The sequence below is a fragment of the Rattus norvegicus genome, chromosome 10 (genome assembly GCF_021556685.1).
Source record: "Rattus norvegicus strain SHRSP/BbbUtx chromosome 10, alternate assembly SHRSP_T2T, whole genome shotgun sequence".
In the NCBI taxonomy this organism is placed as follows: Eukaryota; Metazoa; Chordata; class Mammalia; order Rodentia; family Muridae; genus Rattus; species Rattus norvegicus.
In genome coordinates, this window is record NC_141543.1 from 32,926,499 (window position 1) to 32,950,246 (window position 23,748).

General features: G+C 39.9%; 1 protein-coding gene across 3 annotated transcripts in view; it reads left to right on the plus strand.

Moving 5' to 3' along the window:
* The first annotated feature begins 4,276 nt into the window (after nt 1-4,276).
* The window catches only part of Gabrb2 (gamma-aminobutyric acid type A receptor subunit beta 2), a 236,651-nt gene continuing 217,179 nt past the window's right edge, over nt 4,277-23,748 (plus strand). The window contains exons 1-4 of one of the 3 annotated variants that reach the window (XM_087569943.1): nt 4,277-4,709; nt 5,929-6,154; nt 6,280-6,371; nt 7,326-7,393. In XM_087569943.1, coding sequence (XP_087426069.1) covers nt 6,078-6,154; nt 6,280-6,371; nt 7,326-7,393 — 237 coding nt within the window. In that variant the 5' untranslated portion in view covers nt 4,277-4,709; nt 5,929-6,077. 3 annotated transcript variants of the gene reach the window in all.

The following is a 23,748-nucleotide window of genomic DNA, read 5'->3' on the forward strand; positions in this document are numbered from 1 at the left end:
CTAGACAGCCATATAACTGACAATGCGTTATTAGAGGTTCATGTTCATGTTGTGGAATGCCCCCGAAACTAAGGTAATATCTGTGTGTGTGTGTGTGTGTGTGTGTGTACACCACATATCACACACTAAACTTTATTTCTACAGGTTATTGAGGATTGTTTCTGCTCTTGAATATCGTTAATTTTCTGAACATTATTTAAAAAGATGGATCAATATTCAAAGCTGAGAGCCATTATTCATTTTATTAACATAATTACAAATTCAAATGTTCCGATGGCTTAGCCAAACGAGCAATCACTGAAACCATGAAACTTTCTTCCCAGATCATCAGGGTTTTTCCCCAGTATCAGGCCAGAAAGAGTAACTTCTAGAATATCCAGGTTTTTGCTCTGGTCGTTCTTCTTGGATTAGGCTCATGCTCCCATAACATTTTGCAATCAAACACATTGTCTTCAGGCTTGGAGGAATACTAGTTGGTTCCCGAAGAGAACACCAAAAAAATCAACAAAAAGAACCCCACATTGTCCAATATCTTACTTTGATTCAGAAATGGGTAAAAATGAAATGGGTGAAATATGGATATAATTGCATAGCCATACATTCAAAAATTAAAATTAGTAAAACCAGAGAGGAAAGCATTGAGTGCCAAGAAGTGGGTGTCCCCAGCCTAGCTGGCAATCCTCAGTTCTAAGCATTAGAGTTCAGAGAGCCAAATAATATAGGGAACACTGCCAAACAGAATATAACATAATCAACATTTCGTAACTGTCACGACCATGTAGCTCAGACCAGACATATAGGAGTCAACCCAAGTCCTTCTAACCCCCATTCCCCAGATCCCACCTGTCAAGAAGGTTAGCCAGTTTGTCTTTAGGATGACAGTGACATGTTTGTTTTTATCATCCCTGTCTTAATTCAGAGCAACATCATCTCTCATCTGCATTCGCCCCTCCATTCTGACAGATCACTCACAGCCGTGCCTGTCATTCTCCAGTGTGGTTAAGATTCATCAGCCGCACTTCTGCTTCCAAACAGAGCCATAGTCCCATTGTCTCTTTAGTGGCTGCTGTAGTTCTCACCGTCTATTTCTACTGTTCCTTAGTTAATTCTCTATCGGGATAGCTTATCTTTCTTATTATTAGTTAAATTTGCCATTTCACTACCTCTATCCTATGTACTAGGTTGTTCCCCCTACCTCCAGCTCTTTCTTATCTCAGTTCCGCTTCTATCATACTCCTCCCTGTTATGTGAATCCTCTCCCATCATTCAAGCTTCATGCCTTTCTGTTTCGTTTTGCAACCCACCAATTTGAAGATCACCTCTGTGGCTACAGGTTCATTATTACCCACTGAAGTTTAGTAGACTCACTCTTTGGTACCTGGTCAAGAACCCATCAGTTGTCAGTAGTTCATCAGAGTAGTTAAGAGTCCCGTAAGATCCGACTAGATTCAGAATTATCTATTGACATGTCCAGTCTTGTTCCAACTCAGAGCAGCTGAGGCTGCTGTGAGACTATGATTGCAATAGCTGTGTCCTGGCCTAAAGATAGCATTTTGCGGTCCCCCTATCTTCTGGATCTTGCACTGCCTTAATTGCCTCTTCTTGTAGTGTTAAAAGTGTCCTGATAAGAACTGAGCACTTCAACCATCATTTAGTCTAACAACCTTGAGCAGCCACGAGTCTCCACATCCACTGCCGTTCACCACAGAGAGAAGCTTCTCTAAGTTAGGGTGAGAGGGACTCATTTGTTTATGGATCTAAACATAGTCATCTACACTGCCATATCAACTTAAGCAAACAACGGTGGTGAGGTTCCCCCCCCCGAAAGTCTATTACATCCCAAGAAATTCTTTTTAACCAAGTTTAAAGTAGGAGCCATGCAGCTTCTCCTGTGGAGTCGGCCTCCAATACAATCTGTAGGCTTCCAGTCACCCCATAAGAGTTGTGTAGCTATTGTACCAGTGAGCTCCTGTTGCCTGATAAGTTGGCCATATAGCTCTAGGGTTCATGGCTACCTGCATAACACCTCTACATGCTATGGGAGTTAACCAACAGGAAAGACACTTTTAGTTTGGTTCCAGCTCAAGGATAGCTTAACTTTCAAATTCTGTGCAGTGAAGCATTTCTTCAGGTACAGGCTACACATCAACATTACAGACCATTTCATTTCCACACATTCAACCTGCACTTATTTCTATGATAACCATCTACCATATTAGAACACATGTTTCAAGAGGGTGAGGACCATATCTGTTTTCAGGTCATCATTGTCAACGCTGTACAAATAACTTTTATCCATGACGATGAGAAGAGTGATAGACAGCAGAGTATTGTTGCCCCTTGGTGTTTACATAGCAGACACTTGGAGATGACTATAAAGCTGTGCTTTCTTTGAGGGCTGACATTTTGCCTGTCAGCTCACATTTGTGGATCTTGGAGGATGCTCTCCATGGGTCCACACAACTTCAAGTGAGAGGCAATATTTCTTTTCCAGTTTTGTATTCTTCCTAAGTAGCTATACGAGCAAATCTTCCTGAGAGTCTCAGAAATACAATCTCTTTCAGGCATACCCATCTTGCATCTTATAAGTAGAACAAATGTATTTTAATATTAGTCCCTACAGTCATTGATAAGAGATGCCCATGAGGCCTACCATGCAGAGGCAAAGGATCTCCTGTCATCTTTTGCCATTTTGTTTTCTCATCGTTTACTATGCGTTTTTTGATTTTTCTCCAAATGGCAGCTCTTTTATTCTCCTCAGGCAAATTTGTAACAACTGCATCTGATTTGGGTTCTTCCCGTCTTTAAAGATGACTGCCTCGCCACGTTGTTTGCTTTTGTGCCCACTCATTAAAGATTGCTAATTGCATGACAAATGCTACTCAAGTGATTACATCATTCAACATTAATCCAATGGCAAAAACAGTATTAACATTTATCTAGATTAGATAAGTCAAGGAGACCACATTTTAGAGACATCAATGTCTTGCAGTTACTTCTAGGTGTTTGAGAAGATCCATTCATAATAGATCTTCAATATGTATTTATTCGCATGTATGTATGTATGTATGTATGTATGTAATTATTTATTGGATCACTACTATTATGTTGAATGGATATGAGGGTATTTTGTGATTTAGTTTACTGAACTTCATTCTTTCAGCCAAACTAGACAACCTTCCTGAAGGTGATGGACAGATCGGAGGAGTAATTAATGGAACGAAGTCTGTGTTTGGAGATATTTTTGGAGAGAAAGGAGTTTTCTAGGACTTGATTGAATTACTGGCTAACTGCTTTGAGAACCTTGTGTTTACTGAAACATATTTTTTTCTCTCTTCATTACACTTAGCTTGAATATTAGTCTTACTGTAAGATCAAGAAAAGGAAGAGAAATCAGCAAATCTCCCTCTGCCCCCCACCAGTCAGTGTGTGTGTGTGTGTGTGTGTGTGTGTGTGTGTGTGTGTGTGTGTGTATTAGCTTCCACCTGGCAGATAGTCATGCAATAGTACATCTGCCCTGTGTTTCTGGTGCTAACTTCCCCAGACTATTTCCCTCTGGTTTGTCTTCCACCCTAGGGAAACTATCAGATTCCTGCTGGCAACCATCCCTCCTCCACAAGTTCCCTTGGAGTCACCTCTCTAAGTTGCCCCAGAATAATGACTCTCAATGTCCCGGGGCGCGCGCGCAGGGCGGGGGTGGGGGTGTCATTCACTATGTGGGTCAAGAGGGGAAGCTGGACCTGGCCACTGTGGGGACTAAGAGCCCTCAGCTGGCATCCTGCAGCGCCAAGCTAGCTGCAAACCCCGTGGAGGATCAGTTTGCTGCTCTCACCAGAGACCTGCTGGACCACCAGCCCTGTGTAAACTGTGAGCTTTTCCATACCACAGGCACAGCGGGCTCTTGGAGGTCCCCCGGGTGGCGGTAAGGAGCTAGCAGAGGTTGAGGTCCTGAAACTTAAGAGTTGAGGTAGTCTAGTCTAAGGGTTAGAAACACTGCTTTAAAAGCGCAAATCACTTTTCATCCTTCTCCACCGGAATGACCTTGGACATGTTCCTCAGATTCGATGTGCTAGTTTCTAAACCCATAAAATGGGGTCACCAAGGAGTCAACCTCGAGCTAATATTGCTTTAAGCACGGTTTTCTTAATATGGTAGGCGCTCTCGGTATATGACAAGGCTCAGTAGTAGATTTAGGTTAAATACTGCGGTCCAGGACCCAGGGTTGAGATCTGCTTTCCCACCTCTTCACCAAAGAGTGCCTGGTAGCTGAAGAACCTGCGGTGCTCCCTTCCTGTCGTCTCCTAGATAAAACAGGGAACAGGACTCCAGGGCATCCCAGTCCGCGTGCTCTCGGCATCCCCTTTTCTCCCACCCTGCCCCGCCCCGCCCCCCATCCCTCCGCGCGCCCCGAGCAGAGGAAATGATTTTTCCTATGAAATGAGTCTCGATCTGGTGTCCGTGTTGAGCCTGAAGCAGGAGGGAAGTGGGCAGTCTTGGGTTCCCGTGGGCTAGGAAGGGAAGAGGGGAAATTGTGGTGTGTAGTTTGGTGGTTCGGTGGCTCAGACGGTTTCGGGGTTCCTTCATTGTGCCAGCCTTGTGTGAGCCACTGGGTTTGGACACAGAGGTGCATCTTCAGCTGGCCAGAGAGGAGCGGCAGGGGTGCAGCTCTGTTGGGCCACAGTAGTGGGCAGCGAGCTCCTGCTGGTGAGGTAAGGAGTGGTGGGTGGCAAGGACTGTGATCGCACGTGTGTCTCGTGTGTGTGTGTGTGTGTGTGTGTGTGTGTGTGTGTGTGTGTGTGTGTGTGTGTTAGCGCGCGCGCGTGCGTGCGTGCCTGTGAGTGTGTGTGTGTGTGTGTGTGTGTGTGTGTGCGCGCGCGTGTGTGTGCCTGCCGTGCGCGTGCGTCCGCAAGGCGTGGGGGGCCAGAGGAGAGCATCCCACCCCGCCACCCGCCCTCGCGCTGGGTGCCTTTTGACCCCGCACCTGTGCTGGAACGCCTGTCACCCTCTGTCCCTCACGTCCCCACCTCCATTGTCCCTCAGTCACACCTCATTCTGACCACTTATAATTTCCCAGTGCAGAGTCAGACCCAAACCCAGAGAAGCCTTTGCTTGCCTGACTGTTCCCCTCGCCCCCTCCCCCTCCTGCTATAAATAGCAGTACTAGCGGGTCAGGAGCGTCACAGCGCCAGAAACCAAGACCCCGAGGTTTTCTTCCCAGGGAACAGGGGACAAAGTGTGAGCAGGAGGAAGAGAAAGAAATCACTTGTGAGTAGTGAAGAAAAAGCTTGCCCCTTGACTCCCAGGAAAAACCAGCATCTTTGAATTCCTGTATTCTTCCCCTTTCTTCTCAAACCCATTCTGATTCTTTCATATTCACAGTTCACTCCCCACCCCCCTCGTTCAAAATCCAACCTCTGCTCAGTACTCCTCCCATTGGGTTTTTTTTTTTTTTCTCCTCCTCGGACTCCAGTTCCCACTGCTCCCCTCCCCACTCCTAGCGCTCCCACCCCACCCCCACCACCTCCGCTTGTCCCAGGCAGGGGATTGCTATTCTTCAGGAAATAAAAGTTCAACTCCTTGCCCCTTTCAACCTGCTTAGACCGGGAGGAGTGGGGTTTCAAAAACCAATCTTCCTCCCTTACACCTAGTCCTATTTTTCTTCTTAATATTTAAGGACACACACACACACACACACACACACACACACACACACACTCTAAAACCCCACCACATCGTGAGGTGCAACTACATCCTAGAACAGAAACTTACCAGACGCTCTGGTTGCTTTTGTCTTAAAGAAAAAAGAAAACAACGAAGATTTTACTCTGGATGCATTTCTGGGGTAGTAGTTTAATATTATTCAAACATGTACATATTACACATATATATGCTTCTTTTCCTTTTTCCCCTTTAATTTTTTTAAACAAGGAAATCTCGGTCCCCGGCAGCCGCCGCTGCCCCTTTGATGTTTTGGTACGCCGTGCGCATGCGCTCCACATTAGAATTACTGCACTGGGCAGACTAAGTTGGATCTCCTCTCTTCAGTGAATCCCTCAATCCCACCAAAAACTAAAGGGATGTGGAGAGTCCGGAAAAGGGGCTACTTTGGGATTTGGTCATTTCCCTTAATAATCGCCGCTGTCTGTGCTCAGAGGTAAGTGTCGCTTTCCTTTCTCACTTGTCAGGGCTCTGTCTGCATACCTCTCTGTGAGCAGGGCTGTTGAAGATGCCGTGCTGTCTTCTTTATTCATTCCTGGTTATTGTCATTTTTTTCTTTAGTGTCAATGACCCTAGTAATATGTCGCTGGTTAAAGAGACGGTGGACAGACTGTTGAAAGGCTATGACATTCGTCTGAGACCAGATTTCGGAGGTAATGGGATTGCTTGGCAAATAAGAAACAGCCCAGCTCCAGCCTAAGCTGTCTTTTGGGCTTTGTGTGCACTCTCTTTCCGCCCCTTAGTTGTGGGTGCATGTGGTGTATGGAATGTTTCCCTATTTTACCTTGCTGAGAAACAGATCCAAACTTAAGCCAGTTTGTTTCTCTCCAGCACTTGAGAGGTCTTTCAAGAGACCCCCTTAGAGTGTGATCAGACTTGGTAACAGCTCTCCTTCTCCTTCACTGTGATATATCTTTGTCCCCAGTCTGAGGTTTCTTGAGATACAAGCCTCTTAAGTTTAGTTAACGGTGTGTGCCCGGCCGGGGCTGTCTTATAATGTGAGTACTTTTGAGGACACAATGTGCAGGCGGTTGGCTGAGAGGTGGCCTCGACTCTCAGTGCCCACCTACTTTAGAAGAGTTCTGGCCGTGGTTTAAAGTGGCTTACGTCGGGATTCTATCCAGCCCTCAACCGGGAATGGTACAGGGGAGAAGAGGGTCTGGGGGATTGAGAATAAAGATAGCAGAGGAAAAAAGGGCACTTCTCCCTGGAGCCCCAGATATGCTAGTGTGGCCATTTAATTTTGCTCAGACTCTTATTGGAACTCAAAGAGTTAAAACCTACACACAGAAGTGGGTGGGGAAAAGAAGAAGGAGGGGGCTTCAAGGCAATATAAACAAATCCCTCCGGCTAAAACTCTCTTGTGTTGCTGTGAGTTGTAGGATTCACAAGCTGAGCCATCAACATGTGTAGACACAGCTGGCTTCATTGTCCGACCAGCACATGTGTGCATATTCCTAGAAGAGTATCCCCCACATTCCTATCGCAAAGATGTAGGAATATAATGAGCATGAGGGGGGAGGGGGTTCTTTAGAGTTTCCAGTGACAACTCAGGTGTGAATGACTAAGTTCTGAGAAGTCACATGGCTGACCATCTTGGTTTGCAGGTCCCCCTGTGGCAGTAGGAATGAACATTGATATCGCCAGCATCGATATGGTTTCTGAAGTCAATATGGTGAGTATTAATACTCACAGATATGTCTCTGCAATGGGGACTGTGAGGGGGTTGTGCAGCCACTGGGGGTTGGGTGGGGTAAGCTTGAATATGTGTATAATGTGGGGACAGGAAGAGGGTATATGGTCCTGGAATTCATGTTATGTGTAATTACAGAACAACTCCTGGTTTTTTTTTTTTTTTTGTTTGCTTTTTGTTTTTGTTGTTGTTTTTGCACTTTTTCCAATTTGGATCCAATACAGAGCGAGTAAAATACCTCACACATTCACGTGTAAAGACAGTAATATGCTGGAGGCCCCTCCTCCCCCCTGCAGAAGCTATGGTTCTGACACCTTCTTGGATGCCTCAGTTTGTCAGGTTTCAGTTCTGGGTTTGGGGATCAGTCATGTAAAGGAGGATGTGAATGTGACCAAAAAGAAAGAAAGAAAGGAAGAAAGAAAGGAAGGAAGGAAGAAAGAAAGAAAGAAAGAAAGGAAGGAAGGAAGGAAGGAAGGAAGGAAGGAAGGAAGAGAAAAAGAAAATACCTTACCAGGAAGTCTATCTTACAAACTAAACTGTCACAGAGAGACAAATCAGTAAGTCCTAGGATGTTGATGCCCACTTGTTGCTTTAGGAAATTGCCTCCTTGTACTTGATGATATTTGACACCTCTGCCCTGCCCTCACTACTTCTCATCTCTTTTAAACCCCTCTGCTATTCCAGTGAGATAAAATAAAAGCTGACCAGTCTCTATCCAAAAAGGCAAGCTTCATACCAAGTGTACTTTCTTACAGCTCCTACGACGCTAATCATCGTGGGTACCAAGCACATTCAATTTATTGACAGCCACATTCAGTCTTTGGAAAAAGAATAAACACTAAGAGACAGGGGTGTGGGAAGAACCTGTGTTCTCCAACAGGGAAGCACTTTTTGGAAGGGGGTGGGGTGGGGTTATGCTTCATGCAGGAGCGCCCCCTGCTGCCCACGTTGGAGCACTGCGGACATACATGACAAGGACAAGTGTCCCAGATTCCCCCACTTAACTCACGGACATTTCTCCTGTAAATTCTCCCCTCCCCCATCTCTCCCTCTCTTCCTCTTTCCTTCCCTCCCTCCCTCCCTCTCTCCCTCCCTCCTTCCCTCCCTCCCTCCCTTCCTCCATTCCTCTCTCCCTCCCTCTTTCCTTCTTTCTTTCCTTTTCTCAGAAGTCTCTCTAGATAAACGGAACCTTAAAAATCCAGTATTCCTTTCAAATCTGATAGCACACAGAACATTTCAGATTGTTCTATGGTATCCTCCTGTCTTCCTGTCTTGAGAGTGAACAAATAATTAAAGAAGGAGATGAAGTGTGTGAGCTTTTATACAAACACTTCTAAACCAGCCATTGGGACATAAAATTTAGGGCATACTAATTAACTCAAGAAGTTTGAAGTATTAGGATTTAGCCTGGCTCTCACCTCAATTTAACAGAAGTTCTTATATTCCCAGAATTCAAAGTGGCAACTAGCATATCAGCTACAGATGCTGGGCAGTAACAATCTAAAGGCACCATAAGCTTCTGACCACTTAACAGAAACTCGAGGGGGATAATCAATTAACTCAGCAGTGGTTTAATAACAGAAATTTTATAATCTAATAATTGGCAGTGTTTTGATTGTATGATACACAAACACAAAAGATACATAGTATTGGATGACTCAGAAAGACACAGTAGGAAATTTCCCTGTGTAGATAGAAAAAGTATTTCTTAAGAAGTTAATTTCTCAGATATACAAATATTTACTTTTGTGGGATTTTAGAAGTTGGCCATAAGTTTGCATATTTTGATCTTCAACATAAAAATAGAAAGTGCCCTAATCTGGGTACCTCTACAAGTCCCAAGTACTTGACTCCAAATTGAATCTCTAATGTCAAAGTTATATAGAAATCAATTAAGGTTTTGTATTTTCTACATTGTGGTTGGTCAGACTCATATCTCATTGTTTTTAAAAATATTTTGCTCATTTTCCCCAATAAAACTTTATTTTACTAACAGCTTTTTGTGAAGACATCACAAAATAACTATTTCATAGAAAATAAGAAACAAATTTATGAGATAAAGCAACGCTCACAAAATGACTCCAGGTTACAACAAAAGGTTGGGAAGGGCTTGAGTGTATTGTATCCTTACGTGGCATAGAGTGGTAAAGCTTTCGTTTTCTTCATGAACTTCACAGACACTTTTTCCCTGTATGCACCATTTTGGAGTGGTACCAGAGGTGGACACAATGCCAAGACCTGCTAGTCAAAATAGAGATCCGGCTGAGGCAGGGTGTAATCACTTTGAGCTATTTACTCTTGCAGAGAAGTCATGGGATGTCGAAAGTGCAAAAATAAATGTCAGCTTGTAAATGGGACAACACTGTAGCATTAATGATCTGATGCAGGTGTGAAAATTCCCAAGCCAGACTCCTTTCTTAGCTTAGTGCTGACACTGTGCATTTGTCCAGACACACTTTGGGCTGCCAGTCTGACTGACCTAAAATTATCCCTCCAAAAACAGTTTTGTAACACATATACTTATTATCTTGCTTCAAAATATGGTTAGGCGCTTGGAAGCAACAGATGAGTTGAGCCCCCATGGGTAACTTACTATAGGACGTGTATTGGATAGTGCACAAAGGCCTACCAGGGTTAGGACGTTTGATTACATGTACTGTCTAATGAATGTTTTTTACCTACTTAAGTGAAGTTTCAGGGTTGATTAATACCCATGTTTGTTCACTATGGCTTGTGAACTATTGTCTGTGGTTTCTGTAACTTTTATTATTGTCCATATGCCTTTAAAGAAGGACAGCCCCCAGACCACTCACATATTTGAACTGCAGTGATACAGGTGTGTATTGATATTTTTTTTAAACAGATGATACCTGTAGAAAGATCCATAGCTGGATTAGGAGCATTAGGTACCAGCTCCATTTCTTGGCCACAGTGAGATTATTCACAGTCAAAAAGATCTTTATTTCCTTAGGGGTAAAGGAGAGTATACTTATTTTCCTACTATCTCAGATAACCACCAGGATTAAAAAATGACATTAGTTGCATCTAACTTAATGAGGGGTAAAAACCAGGCAAGCATTTAGTGTACCCAGCATCCATTCCTGCTGCTGCCCTGTGTCCATTTTTAATAGTCGGGTACCTCATGAGGTCTCCTCCATTTCTTCCTGCTTGAACTGTACAGAATAAGTGTCAAGAGACTACCGTCTACAAGTTACACATACCTCTAGTTACAGCGTGTTATGGTGATTGTTGAATACATAAAAACTTTAGGAAAACTTGGAAGGATAAGAAAATTCGAAAGAAGTCCAAAATTCCTAGACAGAATGTGATTCTGAGCTTTTCTGAAGGTGGTGACAGTGGGACAGGTTCTCAACATGAGTGACCGTCACCCAGTGGAAGATCTCTGGAAACCATGATCTCAGTCAGAACGCTGCTAAGCAGGAAGCTTGGCTCTAGAATGAAATATTTTTAGATGTCTTGGTTAAATTGGCAGGAATCTTTTTGTTAAGATTCTTTGATGAAAAGTGCATTTTATGATTCAAATTTGGCTGTGAGAGTTATGGACCAAAATAGCTTTTTCTTCATTTGAGGCAGAGTCTTCATTTTTGAAATGGCACATTTGCCAACCAACTGAAGCAATATTTCACTTTTCAGGAAAGAGTTCTAGTAAACACATTCACAAAATTACCTTTTTTTATGGAGTGGCAAATGGAGAGAAGTAATGCTTTAAAAATATACAGATGTTTCTTGTATCACCAGCTGCACAGCTTAAAATTCCATTCAAGGAACAGTTATTTAGCAAGATGTGTGTCAGGCCTGATGGGCAGAGCAACAAAGGGTATCGCCCTGACCTCATGTAACTTTATGTATATTTAAGTGTCCACTAACCTTCAACTATGCCTCAGATTCTTGTGCTTTCTTAGCCTACATCTTATCTTTTCTTTCACATGCTGGTGAGCAGTCAAGCGGGTGCCTAGTGGTCTCTGTCTTCTCTCAGTCTTTGCCGCTCAATTTCGAAGCTCATTTGGTATTTGGTATGTCAAGTTGGCTTATTTGCTACACAGTTTGCCTGTCTGCTTCTATAATATTGACGAATGACATCAAACAAATAATACTGTCTCTGCTAGTATGTGGTTTCCCGCATTGAAAGAAGAATTCATTGTCATAGCAGAAATTAGCTATTAGTGTCTACAATTGGTAATGCCTATGTGGAGAAATACAGCATAGAGTCGTGCTTGACTTGAAGATATGCACCATTTAAAATGATGTAGACTGAATCCCAGTGTCAAGTTGTAAGTACTTTGAAGGAGGACAGAACATTATAAAAATATAGAACAAGGATGAACCACATAGATGATGTCAAGAGGGAAGTTAGAGAACTGTGGATGGGTGTTCCCAGCAGAAAATAAAGCTGACATAGACGAGAATATGCAAAGGGGGAAAGAAATGGTATTCATTTGTTGGTCGCTTGAAAAATGCTGCTGTGATTCTATGGAGAGGAGTGAAGAGTTGGTAATGTAGCCAGAGGCAGTGATCATCAGATCATAGAGGTGTGTGTGTGTGTGTGTGTGTGTGTGTGTGTGTGTGTGTGTGTGTGTGTATTTATGACCGTGTGTCTATCTGCCTGTTCACCCATTCATATGCCTGTCTGTCTGCCTGCCTGCCTATTTATCTGACTGTCTGTCTGCCTGTTCATCCATCTGCCTGCCTGTCTGTCTGTATACTTGTCTGTCTGTCTGTTCATCCATCTGCCTGCCTGTCTGTCTGTCTGCCTGCCTGCCTTACTAAAGAGCTTGTTATCTTTCTAAAGAGTGTAAAGACTCGTGCAAAATTCTAAACAGAATCATATAGTCTGACTCAAGTCTAGAAGTTGATTCTGAAATTCTGGGAGAGAAGAGAAGTGGAGCAACGTCTAAGGCTAGGAAAAAACAAGAAAGCTAAGTACAAAGGCTAAGGAGCATTGGCGAATTAAGATATGATGGCAGTGGAGGAGATAGAAAACCCACAACCTTAAAATCAGGAACGGTACACTTTAGATGAACCCCAAGACTTCGATGGTGTCATTTATCTCTGTAGAGAAGGGCAGAATGGCAGTGGAGGTTGGAAGGATGACATATTAACTGCTGGTGTGTTTGGTTTGAGCAATGCTGCTTTTGAGTTTTCTATATGTTTGTAGCCTTCAAGTGGGGGTAACTAGGAGGTAATTGAAAAAATGGAAGACTATAACAGAGAAAGAAGACTTGAGCATAGACTTGAACACTGTGTTATGTAAGTGGGACATATTACTGTATGAGGAGAAAATTAAAAAGAAGTTAAAAGGTAGCTAAAAGTGGAGGCCTTGTGAGCACTGGAGTTTATGTGGCAGAAAACAGGAAAAGAGCTGAGAAGAGAGAATGATGGGTGGCTAAGGTGCAGCCAAGAAGTAATTGACTATTGACTTAAGAGCCTTCAGCTAATGTCTTAGAAGCTGATGCTCATGAGAGTTTGAATGAGAAACAAGTGGTCCCTCAGGTTCCATGTTTTGGAATCACTTTAAAGAAGCTGTGAGAGCTGTCTCTCAGTCACAAGAATAGGAACGTATTAACAGAGCACAATAAGGAATGTTTTAGTGGTTGGAGACCAACTACATTTTTGAGAAGAAATTTGCTTTAAAAGTAACCATGTACACTTAGAGAAGAAATAGCCTTCAGGAGGCAGAAGGCAGAAGATTCAAAGAACAATAAAGGACAGAGCGAGAAGCTGAAAGATTTCTTTACCTAAGACTTTCATGTTCTCTGTACCAGAAGAGACATTATCTAATGAGTCAGAGGAGCCAGCATGGCTGTTGTGGAATACATTCGGAGCTCTCTAGGCTAACATGTTTGACTAGCTCTAAATAGATTTTTCATAGAAAATCTTATACTCAGTATTGGCAAAGAACTCTCTTCTGCTTTCTCTTCCTCCTTCTTCTACACTTCCTCTCTACATGCTTCCCCGATTTTTTCTTCCTCCTCTCTTTCTTCTTATTATTCATCTTCTTCATCAACTTCTTTTCTCCTCCACCTTTTCTCTTTCCTTACCGCATTCCTCTTGCTCTTATCCACAAGCTTTTGTATCCTTCTACTTTCCATCTTGTCTTTTCCCTACTGTCTCATTCTCTTTCTCCTCCTCCACCCGTGCAGTGTTCAGCAACCACTATCATCATCACCATCTCATTAATATGATAAGATAATTACAGCTACTGTTTATTGGGCTCTTCTGCAGTCATTGTGTTATTTCTCATTATCTCATTAGCAAACATCCTATAAAGGCTGAGATCAGTACAATCAACTTATTTATGAGAAGACAAACCTGAAGTGCAGAGATGAAGGGTGGCTTTTTCAAGGTCACACAGGCAGCAAAAAATCACCTTCTCATCTCTCAATCTTAGCATCTCATTTAGAGTGTACTTTTAGCATAGGGAAGTCTAACTATTTGATCCTTTGCTTTCTGTCAGGATACTCTTTGTATGGTTTTGTTTTTAATTCTTCTGAGGTGGTGGCAGTGGTGTGGTGGTGGTGGTGGTGGTGGTGGTGGTCATCATCATTGTCGTGTGTGTATGTGTGTGTGTGTGTGTGTGTGTGTAAGAAATTAATGGATGGATAAGATGATCCAGTGATTTATAAGATGTATCTATCATTTCTTGTCCTAGTTTTAAAACACCTCAGTTTTAAACAAGTGATTCCTTCAGTCAGGTACTTTATCCAGAGATATATAAAGATTTGTCTAAGATCTCAAGTTGTTGAGGAAGCTGATTGTATGATTAATTTCTTTCATTGATAATGAGTATCAGTCAGTGACATGTCTAATTTTACTGTGACGCTTCAGCAATATCAATCAAGTGATCATAAAGGTTTCTAATTTATGATGAATAATTGCCACCGATGTTGCTGACTTAACTTTTGACAGCTTTAAACTCTTTTCACGAAGTTAAACTGTGGGGAGGCACTGCGTGAAACCACCACACTCTTACATTTCCTTCATTATTATCAAGATGCTCTGTTTCCTTCTACTTTCCCCTTCTTTCTTACATGATCTAACTGCAATTCATCATAAGCCTCAGATTTTTAAAATTTTCATATGTTTTTGAACAGCCATTCAATTTAATAATTCTGATTTTAAGATCTATTTCCTTCAGCGCTCTCTCTCTCTCTCTCTCTCTCTCTCTCTCTCTCTCTCTCTCTCTCTCTCTCTCTGAGTACATCATCTGTAATTTCTCTTACTGGATACTCAGCAAGGCTTTGCTTGAATGGGAGGTGAATTAAAGATGTGAATATGGGCTTACATTGTACAGAAAGCAGATGGGGGGCCTTCTTCAATGTCATGATTTAGAAATGCATCATATATGTTTTATTTTCTCCTAACCCATTGCACAATGACAGAATCCCTTCAAGAGCATAAATGAGAAAAAAAACACTTTGAGGGAGGATTCGTTTTAACAAGGGTGCTTTCTTATTTTGGACTCACTCAAACTATCTGAACTGTGGCACTGCTGGTACTTGGGGTCAATTACCACTCTATTACAGAGGGCTGCTGCATGTACCGTAGAGCGTTCAACAGCACTTCTTGCTTCTACTCATTAAGTGCAAGTGACAGCCATTAAATATTGGAAATCAAAAGATGCCTTTTAGAATTACTGGTGTGAAGAATAGCATTTTTTTTCTCTTCAAGCAAGTAAGGAAAAACACTGTTCCTGAGCCATGTTTTTCTGTATTTAAAGGCCTTTCTCACTTAATTTTAAAAGCCTATTGTGGGTAAACAATTTTAGAATATGAAAAAAAAGTTTTCTTGTTAATTCTTAAAATTGTTTTTATTTGGGCTTATTACATTTTAATTCTTGTTCTTATTCACAATACAATGCTCTTGGTTATTTGATAGTAGTATACTGTGCATTTTCATTTCCTAGGACATTTTAATTTGCATTTATGTGCATTTTAATTTCGTAATTTACAATTATAGTAACAAAAAATATGTAACATCACTGTCGCCAAGGCAAACTGGTGTTTGTATTTCTTCCTTTTTAAAGTTGGTTATTTTATTTATTTACATTTCAAGTGTTATCCCTCTTCCCAGTTTCCCCTGTGTAGCATCCCCATCCCATCTCCATCCCCTGCCTCTATGAGGGTGCTCCCCCACAGGTACACCCACTCTCACCTCACTGCCCAACATCTCTCTACGCTCTACAGGACCAATAGCCTCCCCTCCCATTGATGCCAGACAATGCCATCCTCTGCTACATATGCGGCTAGAGCCATGGGTCCCTCCATGTGTACTCTTTGGTTGATGGTTTAGTCCCTGGGAGCTCTGGGGGGGGGGGTCTGGTTGGTTGATATTGTTGTTTGTTCTATGGGGGTTATCCTGCATTCTTTCTGTAATTTGCATGATGTGGAAATATATGAACGTAATGATCATTTACCTGTTACTCATTACCTATAATTAAAAAAGAAATCTGTTGTATCTATTTTAGGGAAGCTTACAATTATGGGAAGTGATTAGCTAAAAAAATAAAGGAGCACTTAATGTGTTTGTCTCCTTTATTAATAATGATATGCAAAATATGCAAAAGAGAGAACTGTATTAAATATCAATATTACCTTGACTCATATCTGAGTTTTTATAAAATTATCACATTTTGGGTGGTGTAAACATGCACTAAAACTGAATGTTAAAGCAGAAAACATTAATATTTTTGAATTTCAAAAGATATAAAACAAAAAATCCATATGATGTTTCCAGCTATGAATCTTACTTGCCAAATAATTACTGCATAATATTACTTTATCATGTTGTACGTTACTCAAGGGGATAAATGGGCTGTGCCGTCTATGTGGATAAGTCTGGAGAGGTGTTTGCCTGTTGGTTTTTGATGACAGTTTTGTTAATGTGCTTCAGGCGTTTCTATTGCCAGCTCTCATTTCCTTGCTCGCTAAGTTGGCACCCAGTGTCCATTTCCCTGCCAAGAGGTCTTCACTATAAAGCAATTCTCAGGCAATTGAAGATGAAATAAATTTCCTCCTAACACAATAGCAACAATTAAATTAATGAAGTTTTGAAGGTGGATCAATGTATAGCTTAGGAAAGGGATACACGAGTGAGCCAGAGAGGAAAACTAGAGATTGGAGGGCCAGACTTTGCAAGTACCGATGATGCGCTCAGCAGAGGCCTGGCTATACCCAGATGTGCAACCAGTGAGGGCTGAATTTGTTCACGCACAGAGAAAGCACTGACATTGTAGCCTTTCGGAAAATATTCATTCAGTGCTAACTGAAGGGCACCTTATTGGTTAGAATTGACAGTAGCTATTGAAGGAGATTTTACCTTAGAGTTAAGTCTTCCTCTACTATATAGAATTCACCTTTTAGGTTCATGTATATTCTGTGAAAAGTATCCCTAATTTATTTTCTAAAAGTATTACAATTTATAAGTGAGTTCCTGGTTTTTATAAGAAGGTTTTATATGTATTCATAGATATACATAAGTTGAAGATTAATGACTTTTGTATCAACACATGTGATATATGTGTGTGTGTGTGTGTGTGTGTGTGTGTGTGTGTGGTGTGTGTGTGTGTAGATATATATGTATAAATGCTGAGGTACCTAAAGTACATTATATATATAAGTTCATAATTTAGTAACCAAAATTATAATTCGAGATTTTGAATATCTCTACACCCAGTTTTTGGGATTTCACTGACTGCTTAGATTGTATAGAAAAAATGTTTATTTTATTTTAGCTAAAGTAAAAAGCACAGTTAACCTAATAAGTGATAGAAATAATTTCTCATTTTACAGATGTCTGAACTAAATTTTGAATTATTAACTTGTCCATAGCCACAAGATAATAAGGGCATCACTGACATTTAACACCTCAGGCTGTTTGACTCTAGGAAAAGGTATCTGTCAATGGATGTAGGCACTCATATATTACGAAACATTCTCAAGTATGATATTTACTCAAAATTTTATTTTTAAAGAGGTGCAATATATTTATTCTTTTTTCATTTTGTTACTGGTTTAGAGTTTTTCAATTTCCATGAAAATGGGAAACATTAATAGTTATATAAAATTCAAGATTTTTTTGCATTTTCTTTTGTTAATGGGAATATTAGGAAGTAGGACTTTAATAGGTAAAATTAGCTATTTGGTGTTTTCTATGAATATATCCACATTTTTTTTTACCTTGCAGTTCTAATGTTTGAAACAGGAAAATATATTTTTGAGCTTTGTCTGTTTTTCTTAGAAAGCAGGGTTTATTCGCAACAAAGCTTTGACTATTCCTGTTTTTGAGATTGTGGCAAGTTAGATTGACAATATCTAGGAAATAGAGCATCTAGTCATTCACCCAAACACAAAATAATCTTTAAACATTGACAATTTTCTGTGATTATGTTACAATCTCAAAAATTACAAACTTGTGTTCAAATCTTTTATTTTTCTCCTCTTCTGTCCATTTGCTCATTTGCAAGAGGATATGTGCTTGCTAGGTAGTCATGGTCTATCCCTGAAATGTATCTTCAGAGATAACCCTCGTCATCATTAATCTTGAATGAAACAAACTATGGGTCATTTTATTTTTTTCCTTTTTTAATTTTAATTTTCTTGGATATTTTATGTATTTACATTTCAAATGTTATCTCTTTCCTCCCTCACCCATGTCCCCTCCTCCCTCCCCCTGTTTCCTTGAGGATGCTCCCATTCCTACCCACTCATTCCAACCTCAATGCCCTGGCATTCCCCTACATTGGGGAAACAAGCCTTCACAGGACCAATGGCTTTTCCTCCTATCGATACTGGACAATGCCATCCTCTGCTACATTTGTGGCTGGAGTCATGGGTCCCTTTATATGTACTCATTGGTTGGTGGTTTATTCCCTGGGAGCTCTGGTGGGGTCTGGTTGGTGGATATTGTTGTTCTTCCTATGGGGTTGTAAACCCCTTCAGCTCTTTCAGTCTTTTTTTAACTTCCCCATTGGTGTCCACTTGTTCAGTCCAATGGTTAGCTGCAACCATCCTCATCCGTATTAGTAAGGCTCTGGCAGAGCCTCTCAGGAGACACCCATATCTGGCTCCTGTCAGCAAGCACTTTTTGGCATTAGCAATAGCAACTGGGTTTGATAGCTGCATATGGGATGTATCCCTAGTTGGGGCACTCTTTGGATGACTTTTTTTCAGCCCCTGCTCCACTCTTTGTCCTTGTATTTCCTTCCATGAATATTTGTTCTCTCTTCTAAGAAGGAAAGAAGCACCCACATTTTGGTCTTCCTTCTTCTTGGGCTTCATATGATCTATGAATTTTTTTCTTAGGTATTCCAAACTTTTGGGCTAATATCCAATTATCATAAAGTGCATACCATGTATGTTCTTTTTCACTCAGGATGATATTTTCTAGTTCCATCCATTTGCCTATGAATTTCTTGCAGTCATTGTTTTTAATAGCTGAGTAGGACCTCATTGTGTAGATGTACCACATTTTCTGTATCCAATCCTCTGTTGAAGGGCATCTGAGTTCTTTCCAACATATGGCTCTTATAAATAAGGCGGCTATGAACACAGTGTAGCTTGTGTCCTTGTTATATGCTGGAGCATCTTTTGGGTATATGCCCAGGAGTAGTATAGCTGGATCCTCAGGTAGTACTATGTCCAATTTTCTGAAAAACCACCAGACTGATTTCCAGAATAGTTGTACCAGTTTGCAATCCCACCAACAATGGAGGAGTGTTCCTCTTTCTCCATATCTCCATCTTCAGATGCTGGTAAGGACCAGTATCTGTTGTCAACTGAATTTTTGATCTTAGCCATTCTGACTGGTGTGAGGTGGAATCTCAGGGTTGCCTTGATTTGCATTTCCCTGATGAGTACGGATGTTGAACATTTCTTTAGATGCTTCTCAGTTAGTCAGTATTCCTTAGTTGAGAATTCTTTGTCTAGCTCTGTACTCCATTTTTAATAGGGTTATTTGGCTCTCTGGAGTCTAACTTCTTGAGTTCTTTGTATATATTAGATATTAGCCCTCTATCAGATGTAGGATTTGTAAAAACCTTTTCCCAATCTGTTGGTTGGCGTTAGGCCCTAATAACAGTGTCCTTTGTGTTACAGCTTTGCAATTTTATGAGATCCCATTCGTTGATTCTTGATCTTAGAGCATAAGCCATTGGTGTTCTGTTCAGGAACATTTCCCTTGTGCCTATGCGTTCAAGGAGTCATTTTAAAGAAACTCCCCTGGCAAAAATTCCAGCATGACAAAGAATTGTAAGCAGGGCTGAGCAGCTGTGGGTGAGTAGGGTTTAGATTCTGATCCCCATTTCTCTGTTTCTTCTCCAGTTCTCATTTGCTTGCTGTTTTTACACTGTTTTATTTTAAAATGAAGCACGGAGAGGGGAGTGGGAGACATTGAGGGAATGATAAAAATAGCAGTCTTTTGCCCACGAGTCTATAGTATGTCTTCACGACCTAGGAGAAAAAAGGCTTATGTTTTACACTAAAGCTGACCTCTGCTTGGTATAAAATACATGAAGCATGCTATAAGGACTATATAAGGATAGCCCAGAATTGGTTTTTGATTTGCCCCCTCCCCATCTCCTGTCTGTCTCTCTCTTCTTTTCTCTTGCACATGTGAACCACACGCTCTACCAATAACTCACTCCATGCCCAGACTTTGCCCTTTGGAATTTAGATGATTTAGAATGATCTGAATCCAAGTATATGGTATATGTATATTCTCTTTGTTCTTTGAAGCAAAAATACTTTATTTTCAAAAAACATTTTAGTTTGAAAGGTTCACCTGGAAAATGAAAAATTTTGACATGTAACTGGAAAATGATTATGACTAATTTTTAAAACTCATTTTATTAAGAAATTTCTATGAAATGGCACAATTTTCAAAAAAACATGAAATAAACTCTACATTCTCAGCTTATGAATGTGGGCTGATGGATTAGTAGAAGAAGCAAGAGTTTAGTTAGAACCAAGACAACACAGTTCTTTTTTATGATTCTCCAGAAAGGGGTAGGGGTGGAAATGAAGCTTGCCTCCCCAAATGGTTTTCCTAAAGATAATAAGAAAAAAATGTCCTAGGAATTGAGTAGATGTTCCTTTGCCATAATCGCCAAGGGTGGTGGGTAATTCACAAAATCGATTAAAAAATATTCAAGTTTGTCACAGTGTGAATGCATATAGACTCAATGATTTAGATATGGTTTCTGCTAGTAATTATCACTTTCGGCACCAGTAGAATTTGTGAGTTAATTAGACATTATAATTTATATTTTTCTTAGCTCTTGTACATTAGCTTTTATTCCTAAGAAATGAATTTAGTTCTTGCTGAACACACACACACACAAAAAAAAGATGTGCTCAAAAGAAAGTGTATGCTAATCCTGGGAATTAAGCACAAAATTAGATTTTGATTAAATTTTATGAGAGACTTTAGAGCAAAGGAAAATCAGTTATTGACATCACACTTGCCATTTCAATGGGAAGACAGCTGTCTCAAAACACTGTGCTGACCAGTACCTCAGTGTCTGTGAAAATAATGGCGACACATGTATCCACCCAAGTCAAGTCTTCCATTGGAACAGACCCATATCTAAGTCCTGAGAAATGTGTTCCTCAAACAAAACTCATCTGATACCTGCATCTTTAATATACTTTATCTAACTTCCACATAGATTGATAAGATCAAAATCAGGAGAAATATATCTTATATATACACAATATGCTTTGAATATGCAAATACTTTTATAATTTCCAAATTATGTGCTGTGTATACTCATTTAGAAAGCAGAGCTCTTCAATCAAAATCTGCTGAATATTAACAGATTACTTCTACATTTATGAAACATTATTTCTATCAAAAGGAAGACACTAGGAGCACGGACTTTATCCTAGAATTTAAATAATGGGAAAGCCTTCTTGAGTTTTAGAAAACATTTTTATTTGCTAATGGAGGAATGAAATGTATAAGGTAGATTTAATTTGCTTGCTACATTCTGTTTATAAATCAAGTTAATTCCTCTGTCACATACAGTTTCCCCCATGTTTTAGGAGTTTTTAAAATCTGAATTATTTTCTTTTCTTCTGGCCATTAAAACAGTATTCTGGCCAGACTAAAGACAGATGGAGAAGATTGCAACTAGCAAAATAAATATAGAGTTCTCCGACTTCTTAGAAATACATTTATAGTATTAATAAATAATATATTTGCCATATGAAATAAGGTAGGACATATTATCATGCCCTCAGATATATTTACAATTGTCAGCATTGTCAGTATCTTGTGATGCTCTGAATCATAATTCTAATTTTTGCATAGAATTTTATTACATACATGCACTTTATTTATGAAATCAATCATTTGTGGATGATCGTTATTATTTGTAGAATTTTTGTTACTATGAAATAAACTATATAGAATATTTATATAGATTTATATTACATACTTATACAGTAATTTTCCTGTTTTTAGATTTGTAATTTTTACTCTGTAACAGTCATTAGTTTTTATCTATATTTTGTGCTAGAAGTAAGTTTATGTTAAAGGTAATGAATCCCCTTTACTATATTTATGTTTACTTGAAAATAACTCACTCATATTATCTACACATATATATATGAACATATGTACATATGTATATATTAAACTTCAGTAGGATAAATATCACATTTTTAATAAATATAAACTGATTTGAATTTTCCTATTGAACAGATTTGAATGTTTGTTGGCCCTCCCGTTTGAAAAGTATGACTCTCCCTGCTACTTACCTATATTTTTATGTGTTTTAATAAAAGTATGTAGTTTCATTCAGGATAATATGGCACATTTCTCAATAAATTTATTCCTATAAGTACTATGTATTTGTTGCCCTTATACTTCAGTACTTTAGATTCTTATTAATAGTCTGAATGGAAAATTTCCATTCAATGGTTATTTTAATTCTTAGCCAAATGAATAAATGTCAAAGAGACATTTCAGAAACTTGCCTCTTAGTTTCTTCATTCTTACTGCCATTTCTATTCCAGCTTTTGGTTAGGCACCCGTGATGGCACTAATTTCGTTGGAGCCACCTCTGACCCCGCTACACACACATCTAAAATTTCACACCTCTTTTAAGGGAAGACTATTATTAATCAACTTAAATGCACAAAAATAGGATTGTTTAATTGTAATTTCAGTCTTCTAATCTGACTCCAAGGACCAGCATGCATTGCTGCTGAGAACATTGTCTTAATACACCTTGCATTTAACTTTATGCACTATAATATGTCTTTGAAGTAATTGTCTTTGTAAGTTGTCCCATCTATATCCCTTATATCGTAAAGTTTCTGAAACCAAGAACTTTTATGGATTCTCACAACAGGTTATGTCTATATATATTAAAAGTGACTTGGAGGAATGCATCTGCACATTATACAGAGGAGATATTTTATGCTAAAGTAGTTATATAAGAAGACTGAAACGGTACATCTACCACTCTATGATCAAATATTTCCTTGTCTAGTTCTTCTACAGTAATAATTCGGCAAGATTCAACACTAACAAAGAACAGCTGGTGCCTTAAAAATAAGGACATAAAAGCTCTCCCATCGCAGTAGTCTAAGGCGAATATTGTTTGCCCATGTTTATTACCATGATTTGCCAGTTTGATTTATTGATCTGTTTTGATGGTCATGTTGGTCTGTTTGGCTCATGATTTCTAGAAAACGCCACAAAACTGAAGAAAACGCCACAAAACTGAAGAAAACACAGCATATACTTTGGGAGGTTTAGATTCTTTGATGTTGGAGTAACTTTCATCTTGGTTTAACCAAGAGATCAGAAACTAGAGAAAGACATTTCTGGTGTGTGTGAGTGTGTGACTCTGTGTGTGTGTGTGTGTGTGTGTGTGTGTGTGTGTGTGTGTGTGTGCGTTTACTTGTAAATATATGAAATGCTTCGTATCTTTTTAATATAAATTTTATTAATTCTCTGTAAATTTTATAAAGTGTATTTTGAACTTAATTCTCGTATGTTTCCCCATACCTCCTCTTATATACTCCAACTCCCTACATAACTCAACTTTGTGTCTTCATTTTTTTTTTAAACGTCTTTAAGGTAAAATTCACGTTGCCTATATACTGCTTGGTTGGGGAGTATCCAGTGGAGTGTGGCCAATCTACTGCAATCACACTTTTTTGGGGGGGATATATTTCTTTATTTACATTTCAATTGTTATTCCCTTCTAGGTTTCCTGTCCATAAGCCCCCTATCCTCTTCCCCTCCCCCATAAGGGTGTTCTTCCCCTTACCACGCCTTTAAATTCTAAGTGAAACCTTCAGCTTGCA